Genomic DNA, 18172 nt, shown 5'->3' on the forward strand with positions numbered 1-18172 from the left:
TTTTTTCCCTTTGGGGTATGACTAAAGTTAATTTCAATAATATCGTCCGGCTTTTTGTGAAAAAGCAATCTAAACCTAAAACATAATAAGAATAAAGTACTAAAATCAATTGAATATTTATTTATTTTGTAAGTGACCATGGTGATAATGCCCGACGAAGTGAGAATTTTCAGAATTTAACACACTCTGTGGAACCAGCAGAAGATGGCGGCATCATGGAGTGTAATTAATTGGCATTAATAATTATTAGCACATTCTTTTTTTATTAATCACTAGTATTAACGTTGACAGCTCTAATTATTTTTATAGTTTTTTTGTTTTTTTTTTGTTTTTATTACCATTTATCTTCCACCAGAGGGCGCCAAATCAATAAAATTCTATATGTTTTAGGGTTTTTTTTTTCATAATGAAGACATAAAAAAAAGGTGTGCAGACAGATGATGGACTGACCTTTGTTGGCTCTTGTGCTGGAACAAACTCGATCATAAACGTGGAGTTCACTCTGCAGAGAGTGGATGAGCTCCCTGCTTTCACACAGCTGTTGCTGCAGCAGCGACACCTCATGCTGCAGCCTGGCGATGCAGAGACATCATAATAGAGTAAAAGCATGTCGGCATATGCACATCGATTACCTTTTGCATCAGACAACACCGACCTGTTGGTTTTCTCCTGTCCGGCCTGTCGCTCCTGCCTCAGCGTGAGAATCTGCTGACCTTGCTCCTGACTGTGAGCCTGAAGTCGTCTCAGCTCCTCCTTCCACTGCTCGGCCTCCAGCTCTGCCTGCTTTAGGCGTGTGCGTGCTGTGAACACCGCCTCCCGCAGCTGCACCACCTCCTCACCTGAGTCTTAGAGGTGATGACAAGATAAGTTAAAAAGAGATCAAAATCAACTCCGGGGAAGTTGTAAAATGAAGCACCTGTGCTGGCCTTCAGGCCTGATTGCAGAGCAAGATTTTCCTCCTTCAGGACTCTGATCTCATTGGACAGTTGAGTGACTGTGTCCAGTCCCTGAATATAGATGTTTGTTGGTGCTCCTTAGAAAAAAAAATATGTTAGTTATCCTATTTTTGAGGAGGTTTTTTTGGTATTTCCCTCACGTTCTAGGACTTGTTACCTCTATCGCGTCCAGATGAGAGCAGCTTCTCCTCCAGCTGCAGGCGCAGCGCCTCATTGGTCCTGATGGACTCCTCCAGACGCTGTCGCAGACACCTGACCTCCTGTAGATGCTCCTCTATCAAACTCACACCTGCAAATAAACAGTACTATTATATTGTAACAGCAAAAGAATAGAGGAAGGACGCCTCTTAGTTTCTGCAGAATCAAACCTGCTTGGCTGTTTTCTGCTGGATATCCAGCATAGCTTCCAACAAAGTTCTCTGCATCCCACAGAGGTCTTTGGCCGGAGTCAGACTTCACGGAGTGATCCTCGGGAATGCCGCCCAGCTGGTACTGTGGAAAGGCATGATGGGATAGGTGGGCGTAGCTCGTGAGGTCATGGAGGTTGTGGGGACTGGGTGAGAAGCTGAACAGAGTCTTCTCTTGTGGAACAGCAAGTCCTGTCAGAACAGAAGCAGAAGGTGAGAGAGCCGATTTAAAGCAGTGGAATGACAAAAAAGGAGAGGAATTGTGAGCTCTCTCTGGCCCCTCACCCCTGCGCTGCTCACTCATTTGTCTGTAAAGCGTGTCCAGCTCTGGGCGAACAGCGAGGACAGACAGGGCCCTGGGCCGGGGGTCAGAAATGGCTTCATACCCCCAGACGTCAGGGCCCAGAGGAACAGAGAGGGAGGAGGTGAAACCCAAAAGAGCTGAAGGAAAATGATAAGAAATGAAATAAAGAGGATGAAAAAAAACTGAAAAAAGCAAGTTGATCCCAGTCATGAGCGTCATACCTCTAGTGGGCTGACAGGTCAGACCCACAGTGGCTGAGCAGCGCATGTTGGGACAGCTGCTGGAGGATTTGAGGAGGCCATGAGGAGCATGAGGAGATGGATGGACTACAAGAGGGGAACGGAAGATGAAGAAATGGAAATCTTGAGCAGGAAAAGACGAATCATGAACATTACCATCTCTTCCTGATGTGGGTTCTTGCTGGTGCTCCTCTTGAAACTCCCTGGTGTCTAAATCCGAGCACAGCTCCAGGTCCTCGTTGGTCTCATCGGACACCAAGGAGGTGCGGTCTGAGTGGTCAGTGGTCTCAGAGAGGGCATGGCAGCTGGATGGAGTCTGGGGGCGCTGCTGCAGCTTGGTCTGGAGGGACTCGATGAGTTTGTCCTTCTGCTGCAGCTCTTTACTCAGTCTACAAAAGCATCACAAACAAAAGAGATAAACAATATTTGTTTGTGTAACTGTGTGAAATACATTGAATGCATTGAAGTGTCTTTTAAGGCTCTGTCTATGCTTCCTTACTTTCTTAAACCATAAGTTCCTCCACATTATGCTGATGACACATAGTTATGTGTGGCTGTTTCCTGATGACACTGATGACTGTTTTTGGTGTTTTTAACATGTTTTTCTGTCATTTTTCTCATGATTGAGAACACATAAAAAGAAAATCAAGCTCAAAGTTGCAGTTCTGAGTATTTTTTTTAATTCAAATTGATAATCAGGAGCAGACGAAAAAGAAATGAATACTTACAACATTACTCGCCATTTTTGTTGCACCGGTAATGTTAAGTGTGAGAGGCTATAAGCTAGCTGGAGGGCATGTAAACGGGGAGAGGTTGCTCGACACCAACAATCCCGCCCACAATTCGGAAGCAAATTTGTAAAGATTTTCATTAAAATTACATTTTTTTTATCTTGGCTTAAAACAAGGTGATCATAATTACAATACCACAGAAAAAATTTTTACAAAAGCAGGTAAATGATTCTTTAAAGAAATATGGTACACAAACATTTACCTTTTTGTAATTAGAAAAAATATAACTGATTTAACATTTTTTATTAACAGACTCCCAATTTAAAAATACATTTAATGTAATTTATTTAATACAATTGCTGCAATCTGAAACAATCTAACATACGTAACAAATATTTTACTGTCACAAGATTTGAACCAAAAAATCTGCTCAACCTAAAAATAAAAATCTTAAATTGATTTTCCAATTTGTGCAATAAGAGCAAAATGACATGGAGGGATCATGAAGTCCAAACCATCTGACCTTCCTTCATTTTAACCAGTTATCAATACAATTAAAGAAACATTCTCTAAAGAGAAATTATACTTAATGTAAACATAATTTTGCATCCAACTGCTTTTTGGGTCCTTTTTTCAGTGTATGATGCTCAAAAACAGCATTTTTATTTTAAAATGTTGTTTTAAATTATTGATAATTATAATTTTACATTTGATTTTACTGTTTTAATTGCAGTTGTTGTTTATGAGCTTTTATTTGTTTTATTTTTCTAGTAGAGCACTTTGAAATAACCCTGTGAATTAATGGTGGCACACAAGTAAACGGTATACACTGCAAAAACTGAATCTTATGACAGTAAAAAGTCTTGACATGTCTTCTTTTTTTTTTTATATGATTTTTTGCTAAAAAATGTTTTTCCCCCAATTGCCCTTTTTTTCAAGAAAATCTTCCAATAGGGCAAGAATTTTTGACTTATTTCTAAGGGGCCTGTATTTGCAGTGTAATTCTGAGAGATTCCACAAAAACAAAACAAAGAGGCTCCTAATCTTAATCTGCAGCACCTTACATGACCCATGAGCAGGGATTAGAGCAACCTCACATCCCTGTAACCGTCATGTGGAGCTCTCCTGACATGCTCCTGAGTGTCACATGACACGGCAAACCAAAAGTCAGCATCAAGGTTGGCGAAACTTTGCATGATTTAAAGAAATTGTTGAAGTTTTTGTCTTCCAACAGAATGATGTATGCATTGATCTTCATAAACTAAAGTAAAATATGTAATTTTCTGCTCACCTCAGGGAAAGGAGGTCCTGGCTCGTTTTGTTCTCGATGGTTTCCACACATTCTCCTTTGAAATGCAACAGAAGAGAAGAAAACAGCTTCAATAGGATTCCACTGAGGCAGGAAATAACCTTTTTATGATGAGAAAATGTTTTCTTACGTCCAGTGATCTTGGTGATGACTCTCTGAGCCAGAGCAGAATTCTGCGCCAGCTGCTCTCTAAAGCTTTGACCCATGTAGTAATCAATGTCGTTGGATCGCAGGAGCTCTTCAAAAGCCTGAAATGTTGGGGGGAGGGAGTTTTGACAAAAAATATATATTTTTAAAATTTTTTTCAAGCCTCAACATTTAGCAGAAAAAATGGTTAAATTGACCAAATGAAGATTTTGGTTTGCTGCACCTTGGTGGTGTCTCCGAGGTGTTGGGTCAGGATGTGGCAGACGCCCTGCCCCTCTCTCATCCTCTGCCTCAGGTGGGACAGCTCACGAGCCTGCGCTTGAATCAGAGTGTTGTACTTCCTGTGAATGGGAACACAAATGGACCCACAGTAAGATAAGTGATTGTGGTTTGAGAAGCGCCACAAGCTTCAAGTCATAAGCATCTGCTGATCTAGATAACAATCGATGCTCCTAAAGTAAAGCAGGAAGAATCCTGGAATCAGCACTAAGTCCTGAGACTCTTTTTGTCTCACCCGGGCCAGGTGGCACATTTCTCCTCCTCTGTCTGCTGTTTTCCCTCCACTGCAGTGTTTTTCAACTGCGCCTCCAGTGATGTGACGCGCTCCATCAACTCCTGCAGCTCCCGACTGGGCTTGGAGGAAGGGCGGACTCCTTGGGTGTCAGACATCCAGCCTTCGTCTTCTTCAACCCCGCTGGGAGCTGGTGATATCCCAAGTGCCCAGTTAACCTTCAAAGAGAGTAAAACCAAACGCTTGAATGGAGCTCTCACCACCTGGAGTGGAGGACTGTGCGAAGTCGTACCTTGCGAGGGGTGCGTTCAAGGCTGGAGGCGTAATCGCTGGTTGCAGACAGGGAGCGCACCCGCAGCTGGAGTCCACGGATCACTTTGTGGCAGCGGGTCAACTGCGACCTGAGATCTTGGACCAGGTGGTGGAGAGGGGCCGACTCATCCCGGATGTCTAAGGCCTCCTTGGAGTTTTCAGAATACCAGCTGCTGTTCAGCCCCTCACTGTCCTGATGATGGGACAGAGATGTGCACATCTCCAGGTCATCGAACTCTGAGACGGAGAGAAAAGTTTCAAGCGTGAGGCTCTCTGAGGCTGAATGGGGTCAGATTTTGAAGCCAGAATCCTCACCAGGGCTGCTGGTGTCTTCTCGCTCTGCTTCATTCTCACTGCGCCCACAGGTCTCATAACCCAGATCCTGGAGGTCCACCTGAACCTGTTTACTGGCCTGCTGGACAGATGTCTCTGCTGCACAGACAGGAAAAAAAATGCATTTTTAAATGTGGTGCTCTGGGCATAGGCGATCTTGGCGGCTGCCTAGGGCATTATCTACTGTAGGGGGCACCAAATTGCAATAATTAGGCTATTTCAGGGGTCTGCAGCTTCAGAGCCACATGTGGCTTTTTTTACCTCTATGATGGATCTCTGGCTGAAGAAAAATAAAATAATTGTATTTTTTTAGAGTAAGGATTTCTTAATAAGCATTATTTAATTTAGATGAATTACATTTATAAATTGAGTCGCACATGAATGATAAACTATGTAGGTTTTTACATCCCTGTTGACCTGAAGAACGCTACCTCCAGAATGAACAGGTTTTATATGGAAAACAAAACTTTGGTGAAAAAGTTTGATCTTTTAGAAGTCAATCGCACATATCTTATGCCACACAACAATGGTTATTAGATGTTATAGAGATGATCCTGTTTGGCAAAGACCATTTTCTATTTGAAGTCATTTGAGCTTCTGTCAAAGGTTCCAAAAAAAAGCACATTTTGAGAGATACTAGTTTCTTTTTCTATTTATTGTCTTTGTTTGTTCCAAAAAATAGACATAATTCATATCTAGTGTTAAAAAAAACAGATGGTAATGAATGCAAATCCAAATTTCTTAAAGACTAAAGTAAGACTATGCAGCTCCTTCTAGGTTTTGATCAGTAGAAAACGAGCCTAAATGGTTCTTTTTTTGTTAAAGGTTGCTGACCCCTGACGTAGGGCGCCATGCAGTCCCTTCCAGTGTGCCCTCACACACGCACATCTGAGAGACTCACTGAGCAAATCTCTGTAATCCTTCAGCTGTTCTGCTTGAGCCTGGACCGTGGCTTCAGACACCATCAGCCTCTCCTGGAGCTCCCTGTTTTCCTGAAGGCTCCGGGCCAGATCCGCGCGCAGACAGGCCGCCTGCTCATGGAGTCCGTCCTCCATGTCCTGCCAGAGCATCCCCACCTCATCGCTGCCACTAGAGGGCCTCGCATCCTGCTACAGATGAGAGACCAGGTTCACGAAAATACATTTGGGAACATTCGTAAAACACAAATCATGAATAGATGCATATTCTGGGATAAAGCAATATAACTCACCGCCTCTGTCAGCTTCAGGGAGTCTGGTCTCCTGCAATGTCTTTTCCCAGACTCAGAGCTCCTAAAACAAGGAGGACCTCGCTTCCCAGACATAATCGAAGATGTTTCCAACTCTTCATCATCTCCTTCACAGTCCTCCTCTTCTTCTTTCAGACTCCTCTGTGTGTTTGTCCTGAGTCTGGCAGCTTCACTGAACTCCAGTCTGTTTATTAAAGCCTGGTTTTCCTGCTGCAGCTTCTGTAAGGCACTTCTAATGGCAGACGACACAGAGTTAGGAAAAAAAAAGTCTAGATTTTTTTTCAAAGAAGATAATTAAAAGCGTACCTCATCTCAGAGACAGAAGTGAATCCATCTTTTTTTAGCTGTGATCTTATGTCTTCAAGGGTTGTTCTTGCTTCCTCAGTCTCCTCTGGAGGGATGTTTTCATATAATTTAGCTTCTCTCGTCCTTCCAGGTAGAAACGTCTCTCCTTGATTCTTAACACAAGTCTAGAAAATTAAAAAAAAAAAAAAGAATTCTCAGGCTCACACACTGCTTTCTGTGTTGGCAGCTAAAGGAAGAAGTTATTTACCTGAGAAGTGTTCCTGCTGGTCAAACTGTCGTCCTCCTCTATGCTGTCTGTAAAATCCTCACTGCTACCATCCTCATCGTCTCCCTCCTCTTCCTCTGTGCTGAGCTCTGAAAGCATAATCACCATTTAAGGTCTGTTATTTAAAACAGAAATGCATCTGATTCCAGTGCTCTCTCTGAATCCCACAGCCGAGTCGTTGCACAGTATCACCCCACTGGAAGTCATGGGACTTATGGGAAATATTATGTCATGTGCAGCCAAAAAAAAAGAGTCAAGCCTGGGCAGCCACGTGTGTCTGTAAACACTGACTGAATTTTTCCAGTAATTAATAGTCAATAGTGGTTGTGTACCTTGGATCACTCACATTTTTTAGTGAGATTACAGTACTGTGTGCAGATGTTTGTTTACAGCAGCAACGTTTAGTGAAAGTAGACTAAGAAAAGTAAATGTGTTTTCTTAAAAAAATCTTAAATATGTTTTTGAACAGTAGCAGGAGGTTGTTAGTGCAGGGAGAGCACGTGTGCTCCCTACATAAAGTCATCAATCATGACTGAAACCTATGGTGCAGGATGTCTTATGGAAGTGTGACTGTGCAGCTGCAGCTTTAGTGAATGCTGAGCTTTCATTGTTCTGATCTGAAGCACTGTGGGGCAAAACAAATGGACACAGTTTTAAAGCTTTTAAAAAACTTTTTTTTTGCATCAGTGATATTATAAGTGAAGGAAAGATCCTTTGTTGATTTAATAGGATTAATATCCAGTGGGGAGTTACAGCAGGACAGTCATGCAGACATAAAATCATGCCACAAATGCATGCATGAAGGAAAAACTCATCTGAACTGTAAATGTACATTTGTGTTGGATGTGGATGTTCACATGGACATTTCACAGATGTTTTATCCATATTTTATCTGACTTTTCAACAAAAAAGTTGTGTTTATCTGGAAGAAAAATTCGGGACAAACAGATGACAAGCTGGTTGGAAGGCAAACGGTTGGATGTCTGAAGAATAGAAGGGAAATTTAAGGTTTCTTTAAGTCCCAGTTAGACAAAGCAAAAACAAATTCACACCAAAGGTGCTTTCAATTAAAAAAAAAAATCAGCACATTTATTTTCAAAACAGTTCAAATACACAAAAAAGTATGAACAGTTATTTCATCTCTCCATCCAGGTGAGAACTGGGGCACGACTAGTAAATAATAAATGCATTTATTAGAGTTCAAATTCATGGGATCAGCTAAAGAACCAGATGCATCACAAAGATGAACTAACAAATCAAACTACCTAAATGTATTCTAGTCAAAAATATGAAAATGTATTCTTTTTGGAGGTCCAATACAGTTTTTACAATTACAATAAATTAAAAATCACAAGTATGACACTATTTTTTTGAGAACTGTACTGCATAATTTCAAGGAAAACTACTTAATTTATCTGGTAAGTAATAGAGCCATGCAGGACAAAACATTCCTGAATCATCAAAAACGATGTTTTAGTTTATATTTCTTTCTAAAAACAGAGAAAACAGCTGTTAGATTGTAAAGAAACAGATTTTTTTTTTTTTAGATGTTTTTTTCCTTCATGTTTTCTCTGTAGGCCTAGTCTCTAGATGAGAAGAAAACGATTGTACCATAAGTGGGATTTTATTTAGTTGCAAGGATTTCCTTCAATTGATTTTTTATGGTATTTTTTTAAGACAACTGATCTAATAAGGCACACCTTCATGCACAATTGTAAGTAAAGCAGAGGAGTTTTATATCACGCAGTGATGTAGCAACTATAGTTTTAGTTCGGTAAGCTGCTAACAGACAAATGACATAAAGCAATTGATGACAGATGTTTTTACTGTAAGGCGTGACCTTTCTTCACAACATGGAGCTTCACTGTGACATTAAGGCTGGAGGTAAATGATGACAGACAGAAATGGCAATACAAGACGATCAGTCCACAAAACAGGCAGTTTTCCAACACAATGTAAAATCAGGTTCACAATCCACTCAAAAATAAATTAGTAGAAACTCTTGAGTTGCATTTCTCATTAGGAATGAGCTGAACACTCGGTGAGCAGTGCTTGTGCAAACTGGACCAAGCTGCCAGCAGACTCAGACTCAGGTTACGGTTTAAATGTGTCCCTCATGGAACGAGCATCACTGCTTTGCTTTTTGATGATGGTTTCTCTGAAACCTGAGCCTGAGCGGCTACGGGCAGCCTGGTCTCACATTAGGACCGTCAGTGTTGCTCTTAGAGCTGAGCATCAGAGAGCCTTAGAGAACGTGCTGCCTGCAGCCTTGGAGGCTGGACCCCGCCCATTCCCACCTCCAAAGCCAGGCTGCCTTATGGCTGCCCTTTCCAGCGCCAGGGCCGTGCTCCGGGCCTTGGCGAGGACCTCCTCCAGCTGTCCTCGAAGGGCCTGAACTGAATCTAACTCAGTGTGGAGAGCTTGCACCTTCTCTGAGCTGCAAAGTACAAAAAAAAAGAAAAAAAAGATAAAAGAAACATCCTTTGAGAAAACAGGTCCTGCAAGTTTCTGTTGTGGAAACAGACATAAAGGATTTTAAAGGTCAGCTTCCTTACCTGCCACTCTTGTGCATCAGATTTTGGTACAATCGCTTCTCTGACCTCAGGGCGTCATTTAGCCTGCTGTACTCAGACAACAGCTGCTCCATCTGACTCTGAAGTGCATAAGTAGGCAGGGTTAAACCAAAGATTTCTTTAGCACTATTCAAAATGAATCAAATGATATGAAGCCTACTTGGTGATCAGCGCTGCCTTTTGAGTCTTCTCCCTCTGACTGTTCGTGAGTAAGGGATAACCGCAGAGCTGAAAGCTCCTTCTGCAGGAGAACACACAAAGAATAGAGATTATTAAACAATAAGAGCTTTGATGTATTATCTCCACGTCCACACACACCTGAGCTTCCATCTCTTTCTTCAACGCCAACTCCAGCTCCTCCTTCAGAGCCTGTATTTCAGCCTCATTCTCCTTTGAAAATGGCTGCATGGCTTCCTCGTGGGTTTGAATCAGATCCTGACACAAAGAAGAGCAAAAGCTTGAGTGCTGCAGCAAACAAAGCCTGGGGATTAGAGCTAATAGAAGGAGATGACCACATACTTTGATAAAACCTTCTTTCTCTTTCAGCAGACTGCGCAGATGCTCCGTCTCCCCTCCAGCGTCCCTCTCCTTGTCCCGTCTGAGCTCACACAGTTCCTGCTCCGTCTGCGTCAGCTGTCTGCGAAGCTCCTCCAGCTGATTTGCTCGCTCTCTCATCACCTCAGAGAGTCTGTAGGTGTAATCCTAATAGAGGAGTAGAGAATAGATGGTGAAAATCTAAATTCCTCCTCCCTGTGCTCAAATCTGTCAGTCGAGTCTGATCGCTCAGACCTGCAGATACTGGTCCTTAGCGCTGAGGTTGTTGAGCAGATCCTGAATTTGTGATTGGTGCTCGTTTGCTTGCCGGCTGCGGTCGGATAGCAGCTCCTGGAAGAGCTTTTCTTTCAGCGCCAATCGAGCTTTCAGCTCCTCCACGACCTCAGCTGGGGAAGCCTGGACCTTAGCAATGAGTTTGGCTGTTAAATCCTGCAAAAAAACACAAATAACAGCAACCAGTTAGCACAGGTTTATCATCAAGAGCATGTGAAAACTTCTGGTCAATGTTGATACCTGTATCTCCTGGCTGCGGGCCTGCAGGACTCCCTGAAGCTGCTTAATGATAGCATCTTTCTCTCTCAGAGTGCTTCTCTCCTTTTCTTCACTTTGATGCTTCAACCACTGGATGTTCCTGTAGGCCTCTGCGGCCTGCTCCAGCTCCAGCTCTTTAGCTCGCACCAGAGTGTCCAGGCTCTAGTACAAGCGACAGGTGGAAACAAGTCAGAGAAACATTCAGTGATTAAACACAAGCCGCTGGAAGCTAAAGAAGCGTACCGTGATGGTCTCCTCATTGTTGGACAGGATGCAGCGGAGTCTCTCCAAGTCTCGCTCCTTCTCCCTGAGAACCTGCTGCAGCGTCCTCACCTGGCCCTCCAGGTCCTCCAGACAGCGATACTTGTCATCAATGGAGCGCTGAAGTGAGCAGAGGATCGGAAAAAGAGATTTTTCTCATTTATATTTTTCCTTTTTTTTTTTTAAACAAAACATTTTTTGGTAGTAAAATGTTTTTTTTTTTTGTTTTTTTACCTCTAAAGCTCTGTCTCTTTCTTTAATTCGCTCTTTTAACTTCTCAAGCAGAGCATCTCTTGGTTTGGAGCTTCTAGCTGATTCCAGCATCTCAGAGTACTCCTACAGACAGAAATAAATAAATAACATCTGGATTTGGACCATCGACCTTCCAGTCTAAGGGCGAACACTCTGCCTCAAGGCCACTGATCTGGTATTATTCTGAAGGGTCATTGTGTGGGGTTGAATACCTGGAGCTGTTGCTCCTTGTCCTGCAGGGACCGTTTCAGCTGCACGACGCTCTGCTCCTTCTCCTGCATCACTGTCTGCTTCTCCGCCTCCGTCTCCTTCAGCGCCGCCTCTTTAGCTTGCAGCTCACAGCGGGTTTTTTGAAGGACATTGCGGAGATCCTACGGCAGAGACAGGTTATAAAACCGTTGCCTGGCATGTTTGGCTTTATCTTTCATTCACCAGCAAACCAACCTGATTGTGTTTTTCCGTGGCCTCCCGGTGCCGCAGGGCTTCTTGTAAATCAGAGTTGAGTCTGTCCTTGAACCGAAGAAGGTCTTCTCCTTGCCTCTGGCTCTGTTTGAGGCTCCTCTGACTGGCCTCCAGCTCCAGACCCAGAGAGAACAGGGAGCTCTGCAGGCCCACCAGCTGGCTCTGTAGCTGGCTGAGGGTGGGGCCGTCACCTACCCCTGCTGGAGCCTGATCACAAATCAAAGTGGGAACGTTTTTTTTTAGCTTGTCCATCCACTCACAGCCGATTCTGTCATCCTGTCCATCACCTTTTTTTGAGAAAGCTGGTTACGATGAACCATTTCCTGCAGCTTACAGAGAGTGCTGTTTTGTCCTTCTATCAGCTGGTACAGCTCCTGGGCCTTGAAGCAACACAAGTTAATAACAACATATTCAGAATGACATGCTTTTATCTCCTATAAAGCACACACACACACCTCACTGTCTTTGGTGCTGATGGTCTCTGTGAGGTCTTGAATGGTTCTCTCTTGACTTTGGCTCGCCTGGCGGAGGGAACGAAGCTCACACTCCATCTCACTCAACTTCTCCTGGAGTTTCTGTGGGAGGAAGTCAGAGCAGATCGTCAGTTGGGCTGGCAGTGAGGCTTCGATCGCGGCATGTGCCATCTCTGTGCGGCGCACCATGTTGTTGGCCTCGCTCTCCTGGATCTTGGCTTGCAGCGATTGCACCTGGAGCTGGGCCTTCTGCAGCTCGCTGACACACTGACCAGCGGCGCACTCGTACTGGTTGAGCTGACTCTGCTGCTCTTCAACCAGGCTCTGCAACGGAGTGGAGATAGAAGGGGCAGTTAATCTGTTAAGTCTTCTGACCAAATCCAGCAGTTGATCTGCTTGTTGGGAACCATTTTAGTGTCAAACTAATGAAGCTGGATAAGCACCCCACTTCAGGGTAGCAAGGCCATTTTAAACTAAAATAATCTTTAGACTTAGTGGAATGTGCCTCTTTTTCACATCGTTGCTCCATATAAATATTGTTAATGTAGTAGCCAACCAGTGTTGAAAAGCAGGGTGGTCTGACATTGCGTGCATGACTTTGCCTCCAGGGTTTAGAGTGAAAATAGGCCAGTGGAGGAGTCACTCCGTCTTAATGTCCCCTTGTCTAACCTACTTCTGTATCAGTCTCTTTTGTTACCAAACACTGAATTCTGAGACATATAGGATTATTATTTTTTGCATTGCACAAAACAGACTTCTCTGTTCCAGCACTCTAGTCTTAAAACATTTAATCTACTGAACCAAATTAGCAATTAGATGTAAATGAATATCCCGGCATGTCAGGACACATCGTCTTCTCCCTGCTTCACTGATAGTAGTAAATGTTTCTTCGCACCTGCACACTCAAAATCTCATTAATTATTTAAACCAGGCCATGCAACTTGACTGCTTGATGGAAAATATAACTATTTTACAGCTTTTGGGGTTGATTGATGTGAAGATTAGCAGAAAAAAAGGATTGACGATCAACTATGAGGCCATGTGAGCTAAAAGAAATAGATGAACTGGCAAAAAAGCCCAATTTCAGCACATTTGGGGGGAAAAAAAAGACTTTTCAGCACCATTTATACCTGGTGTGGGCGTGGGGGAGGATATTCTTTATATAAATCTGCTAAAAAGTCATCCATGTCTGACAGGTTCAGGTCATGATCTTCCCCCACATCCAGTTTGATCAGGGGGTGCTCAGGTTCAGGGGTTGGCATGAGGCTGTCCAATTCCCCGTCTGGCGTACCATACGATATTCCCAGACCGGGAAAGCTCAGTCTCATGCCTCCACGGCTGGATCCGTGCCGGAGCAACACCGGCAGCCTGCTTCCTTTGGCTGTTCGGACGGGGCGGTAGCTATGCACAAAACAGAGAGGCAGAGAAAGACTGGAGGCTGGTGAGGTTCGGCCGTGTGGTGCATGCTCCTCAGAAACAGAGTCTGACAAGTGATCGTCTACTGCCTCCTTCGGGGAGTTCAGCAACCCATCTGTTGCGGTTCTAGTCTGAGTGTATTCTGTCTCCAGGGAAGCAACGGAGGGGCTGGAGCTCATACGTCCAGCCAGAGTGCGGTCACTGTCCGACGTCCTGGAGGGGTCCTGAGAACCAGGGACCAGCGTTCGAGAGGACGGGCCTTCATCTGAAGTTTTCTCTACAGTCACACCTGCTCCAACCATACTTGCTGAGTATCGGGTTGATGGACCACAAGAAGTACTTCGTGCCAGCTTCCTGGGTACTTTACAGACAGCTTCATAGTCAGAGTCTGCCACCCGCCAGTGAGAACATCCACGACATCTTCTAGGAGTGCTGGGTACTCCTGCGACTTCAGATTCTGGACCAGCAGAAATCTGATGGTGGTTATGGTGGCAATCCAGGTTATCATCCGCCCAGGACTCGTATAAAGAGTAGACTAGATCCTCCTGGAGTAAAGCACAGTACTTTGCATGGGTTAGTCCAGAAATATCCACTATCCCATCTCCTGAACCTTCATCGGCTCCACGAGATGCTACAGCGCCGTCGTCTGAGTTCGTCTTTCGGTAGAGGCCGCTGATGCACTGCCTCAGCCGGTGCTTCTCCGACAAGAGCCTCTGCAACCTTTCGATGGACAGAGCCTCCACCCGGGCGATGACTGTGTCAAAGCGGTACATGCGGCCCAGCATGAAGGTGCACTTGGAGCAAGCAAATTCTCCTCTGCCATCCCGGGTCAGCTCTTGCCCCAGAGCGTGGGACAGCAGCACCTGCAGGTTGAGCTTGGCAGTGGGGTGGAAGATCCATCTTCGCTGGTTGCCACAGAGCTCACGTCCACAGATGCGACACGCCTCCTTCATCTTTAGATCAAACATTCTCTACGTTTTTAAATAGCAGTAAAAATCACATTTTATTCAGACTGTTTTGAATCAAAGAGAGTGCACATGTCCTTCAAATTATAAAATAATAATAATTTAAAACTCTCAGCACAAAATAGTTAAATAATTTTGTAGTTTAATTTAAATAATTGTGAAGTAAATAAAAATTAAATAAATATGTGGGCATAAAACTGCTCCACTGGTGCATTTGCAGGAGATGCAGGTGCATCAGCGACATGGCGCATGCGTCTCTTCAGTCTCCAGTTATCCTCCACGCCGGTAGCAAACATCCGTTTCGCATCTTCAGTCATCATGAGCGGGTAGAGGTGATAATCCGCCGGCCTCCACAGCGGCTCCGGGCTTCCCGGGACAGTCCTCTCACTCCTCCGCCGGTTTTTGTGTCTGTCCGCTCATTTCCGAGCTGCTTTTGACGGAAATCCTCGAACTACTCGGTCCTCTGCGGTGTAGAAGCTACTGATGACGACGTGACTGCCGGAGACAGACCTGCGGCGTTGGAGCGAACCATTCAGCGGAAATGGGGGTGTGGGTCCACACAGTGACCCACACAGGATGTTAAAATCTTTCAAATGATCATAGTTCTGATTCTATGCAAAATATTCCTCATTGGAAATCGAATATCAGTTAAATCTGAACAGCAACATTAATCTATTTTAGTCATATTCGTCGCACTAAGAAATGTTTTCCCCCCGAAAACGAGTCTCTTCCTTCAGCCTGGTTTGCTAAGCTATGTGCGCCTGACTAAACAGGTGAAATGCTCTGCAGCGTTCATTTAACAGCATGGACTCTTTCTGTTATTTGTGATGCCAGTCGTTTCTTAGATATAGTTATTATAACACAACTCATATTTCTTATTGTAAAGTGCAACGTATTACAGACACGTAAGCTTCTTTCTACCTTTTTTTGCTTTAAAAACGACAAATTTGTGTGATTATAAATGACCTTTTAATTGTGCATCATTCATTTCCAATACAATATGTAAAATATAAAACACTTGACATATTTTAAAATATTATATTTTAATTTAAAATTCTAAATAGAAAATTAAAAAAGTGCAAACCAGTATTTTTTATTGCAGATTTTTGCCTCCAGATATGATGCAAATTAGCCATTTATTTATGTTAATATACATGGCAGTACTTCTGCTTATTCTTAGTGATTATTGAAATATTTGAAATAATTATATTCTAAGTACAAATGGACTTCAACAAACAAGCAAAAAATTCTAAAATTCTTAGAATCAATACTATATACTCTGTATATAGTAATGCTAATAATAACAACAACAATAATAATAATAACTTCGACAGTTTCCCTTCTCTTCTAAAAGTTATACTTCTTATGCAATAATCTGTTCTTCCAAACAAACTATTTTTTTAATTATCAGTTTGTCTACAATTAATTGGTGTCTTAAAGACAATAAAAGTAAATACTTGCAGACATTAGTGACTAGGGCATATTGTTCCTAAATCAAATTGTAGGCAGGCTGGATAGGAGTGGGGGTTGAGGGCGTCCCCCGGGGTGTGATTTAGGGTCAACTCCATTAGATTATTCCACTTTACTTCAGCTCATATTCTCTCAACCCCCACCTGATTATAAGAACCTCAGCTTTGCACAGATAAAGTAACTGATGGTTCTTCTCCACATCTTGATGAATCAAAAATAAGTTGCAAATTTAGAATTTAAAGATGCCTGCTGGCATTTAGGAAGAGGCTGCAGATGAAAATAGGCTACAATAAACAATATTTTTAAATAATAAAAATATCTGAAGTGCTAAGCTAAAAAAAATGATTTTTTATGTTTCATCAAAAAAGTATTTTACTTGCTTGACTTGGTTTCTTTGTAAAAGCACAAAACAGTAATAGCGCCTCAAGATTTTTTTTTTCCTTTATTTTCTCTTGTTGCTATGGTGTTGATTTTAAACAAGGATGCCATTATGACGGTCAAACAACAAAACCCTTCTTTGTAATTTAACCATGCATGTGTACTTAAGCAGTGAATGTGATTTTTGTTTGCCTGAGAGAAACAGAAGCTGGTTATGCTGAGACTCCAGAACACGTTACCATCACCAGTTCAGAAGGTCTGCTGCCACTGGATCCTCCGCACTCCAATGTGTGGCTTAAAGAAATTCTTTTAAAGTTACATTTGAGCATATTTGGCAATCTAGTTGTTCAGATGTAGTAGAATATTGCATACCCACAATGCATTCAAATGTCATTTTGTAGTTAAAATATTTCCAATAATAAACCGTACAGTTTGCACCCCATCTTTGTCCAACAGTAGCTAGGACAGGCTCCAGCATCCCCACAACCCCCAAAAAGCTTGATGATGTATAAATGCATTGATAATTGCAATAAACCAGGTTCCCAAAATAGAAACGTTGACATTTTTGGTGACAGAATTTCATGCTCCACTGCCGTCGAAGCATCTCCACTCAGCAGCCATGTACTGGCTCTGTGTCTGTGGTGTCTGGAGATGTAATTAGAGGCTCTTAAAAGCTGGTGTCCTGAAACATCAAAACAACTTGATCTGAGTCCCAGGGTCTGTGAACATCCAAAGGTCAACCTGACCTATCGACAGCTCAGCTGAAACTAGAGCTTTCACACTGCAAACGGGGGGAGATGCCTGTAGCACTCACGCACAAATGACAGGAACATCTCATGGAAATGTTCATGCCAACTCACAGGAGATGGTGTTAGATTCACTACTAGCAGATGGCTCCTGAAAGTTTGAATGTGGTCATTTCATGTCAAAGTTATTCTCATTAGTCTAAAACACAATGAAACTTTATTTAGGACTCATTTATACTAATTATAACCCTATTAGCTTTTGTTTCTACATCTTTCTTTGTCCTTTGATTAAAGCTTAATCATCAACTTTTACTGATTTTCTCATTTGTTTGTAGAATATATGTTCTGGGCTGACTCCACACTGATTGCACAAACATGCTGTGAACTGACTCAAACACAAAAACGTCTGCACTTTGACATACTTGAAGCCTAAATACTCACATTAACTACTACCAGTCACACATATTAAGTCTGAACTACAAACGTAAGCTCACACATGTTCACACACCAACACATTTATTCTGTTGAAGTTTTGGACAGAAAGCGTGTTGGACGAGTGCATTTGCATCCTTCATTTCAAACTGATTTACAAGTTAAAAGAGAGAGCCTGAAAACAAATGATGTCTGTGAGAAACAAACCAGACAACAAATATGCTTTTGAAAAATGTTGGCTTGAAACCAAGACTGCAGACAATGTGGCAGAGTGGTCAGAAATTCATGTTAGCAAGGTGGAGACTGGTGTCAAAGAAATGGAGCTCCTGCATCGTAGGGCTTGACGTGTCCTGGAGGAGGTTCCCTCAACATAATGAGATTTTTGCACTTTGTGTAATGAGATAAAACCTCTGAAACATGTCAGTGCTTCACTGTCAGCAAGCTAGAAAGCAATCATTTGAATAGGGTTAGCTACTGTTTTATGTGTGCGAGCTGAAGAGAACAGTTGGCTGCAATTGTAGACTATTTCTGCATGAAACTAAAGCACTTTCAATATTTTTACTGTCAAAAATATACTTTTTTTGTATTTTTTTTTTTATAATAGAATGAT

At 42.7% G+C, this 18172-nt stretch overlaps 1 protein-coding gene across 12 annotated transcripts in view; it reads right to left on the bottom strand.

The window, feature by feature from the left end:
• The window catches only part of wu:fj49a02 (myomegalin), a 40070-nt gene that overhangs the window by 5671 nt on the left and 16227 nt on the right, over positions 1-18172 (bottom strand). For 5 of the 12 annotated variants that reach the window (XM_024273225.2, XM_024273224.2, XM_024273221.2 and 2 more), the window contains exons 1-33: positions 13286-15291; positions 12342-12479; positions 12138-12257; positions 11970-12062; positions 11665-11889; positions 11433-11591; positions 11203-11304; positions 10951-11088; positions 10690-10869; positions 10411-10605; positions 10141-10323; positions 9940-10056; positions 9782-9862; positions 9604-9701; positions 9346-9485; positions 7031-7137; positions 6784-6947; positions 6460-6709; positions 6151-6358; positions 5232-5348; positions 4897-5153; positions 4608-4822; positions 4317-4434; positions 4077-4194; positions 3929-3983; positions 2063-2295; positions 1889-1993; positions 1649-1804; positions 1325-1555; positions 1114-1245; positions 917-1033; positions 656-845; positions 451-572 (exon numbers count right to left, since the gene is read on the bottom strand). In XM_024273225.2, coding sequence (XP_024128993.1) covers positions 451-572; positions 656-845; positions 917-1033; positions 1114-1245; positions 1325-1555; positions 1649-1804; positions 1889-1993; positions 2063-2295; positions 3929-3983; positions 4077-4194; positions 4317-4434; positions 4608-4822; positions 4897-5153; positions 5232-5348; positions 6151-6358; positions 6460-6709; positions 6784-6947; positions 7031-7137; positions 9346-9485; positions 9604-9701; positions 9782-9862; positions 9940-10056; positions 10141-10323; positions 10411-10605; positions 10690-10869; positions 10951-11088; positions 11203-11304; positions 11433-11591; positions 11665-11889; positions 11970-12062; positions 12138-12257; positions 12342-12479; positions 13286-14539 — 6118 coding nt within the window. In that variant the 5' untranslated portion in view covers positions 14540-15291. Of the gene's footprint in view, positions 1-450; positions 573-655; positions 846-916; positions 1034-1113; positions 1246-1324; positions 1556-1648; positions 1805-1888; positions 1994-2062; positions 2296-3928; positions 3984-4076; positions 4195-4316; positions 4435-4607; positions 4823-4896; positions 5154-5231; positions 5349-6150; positions 6359-6459; positions 6710-6783; positions 6948-7030; positions 7138-9345; positions 9486-9603; positions 9702-9781; positions 9863-9939; positions 10057-10140; positions 10324-10410; positions 10606-10689; positions 10870-10950; positions 11089-11202; positions 11305-11432; positions 11592-11664; positions 11890-11969; positions 12063-12137; positions 12258-12341; positions 12480-13285; positions 15293-18172 lie in introns of those variants that run through there. The other 7 variants (XM_036216190.1, XM_024273230.2, XM_036216191.1 and 4 more) reach the window with 5 other exon arrangements.

This window comes from Oryzias melastigma, linkage group LG17 (genome assembly GCF_002922805.2).
Source record: "Oryzias melastigma strain HK-1 linkage group LG17, ASM292280v2, whole genome shotgun sequence".
Classification (NCBI taxonomy): domain Eukaryota; kingdom Metazoa; phylum Chordata; class Actinopteri; order Beloniformes; family Adrianichthyidae; genus Oryzias; species Oryzias melastigma.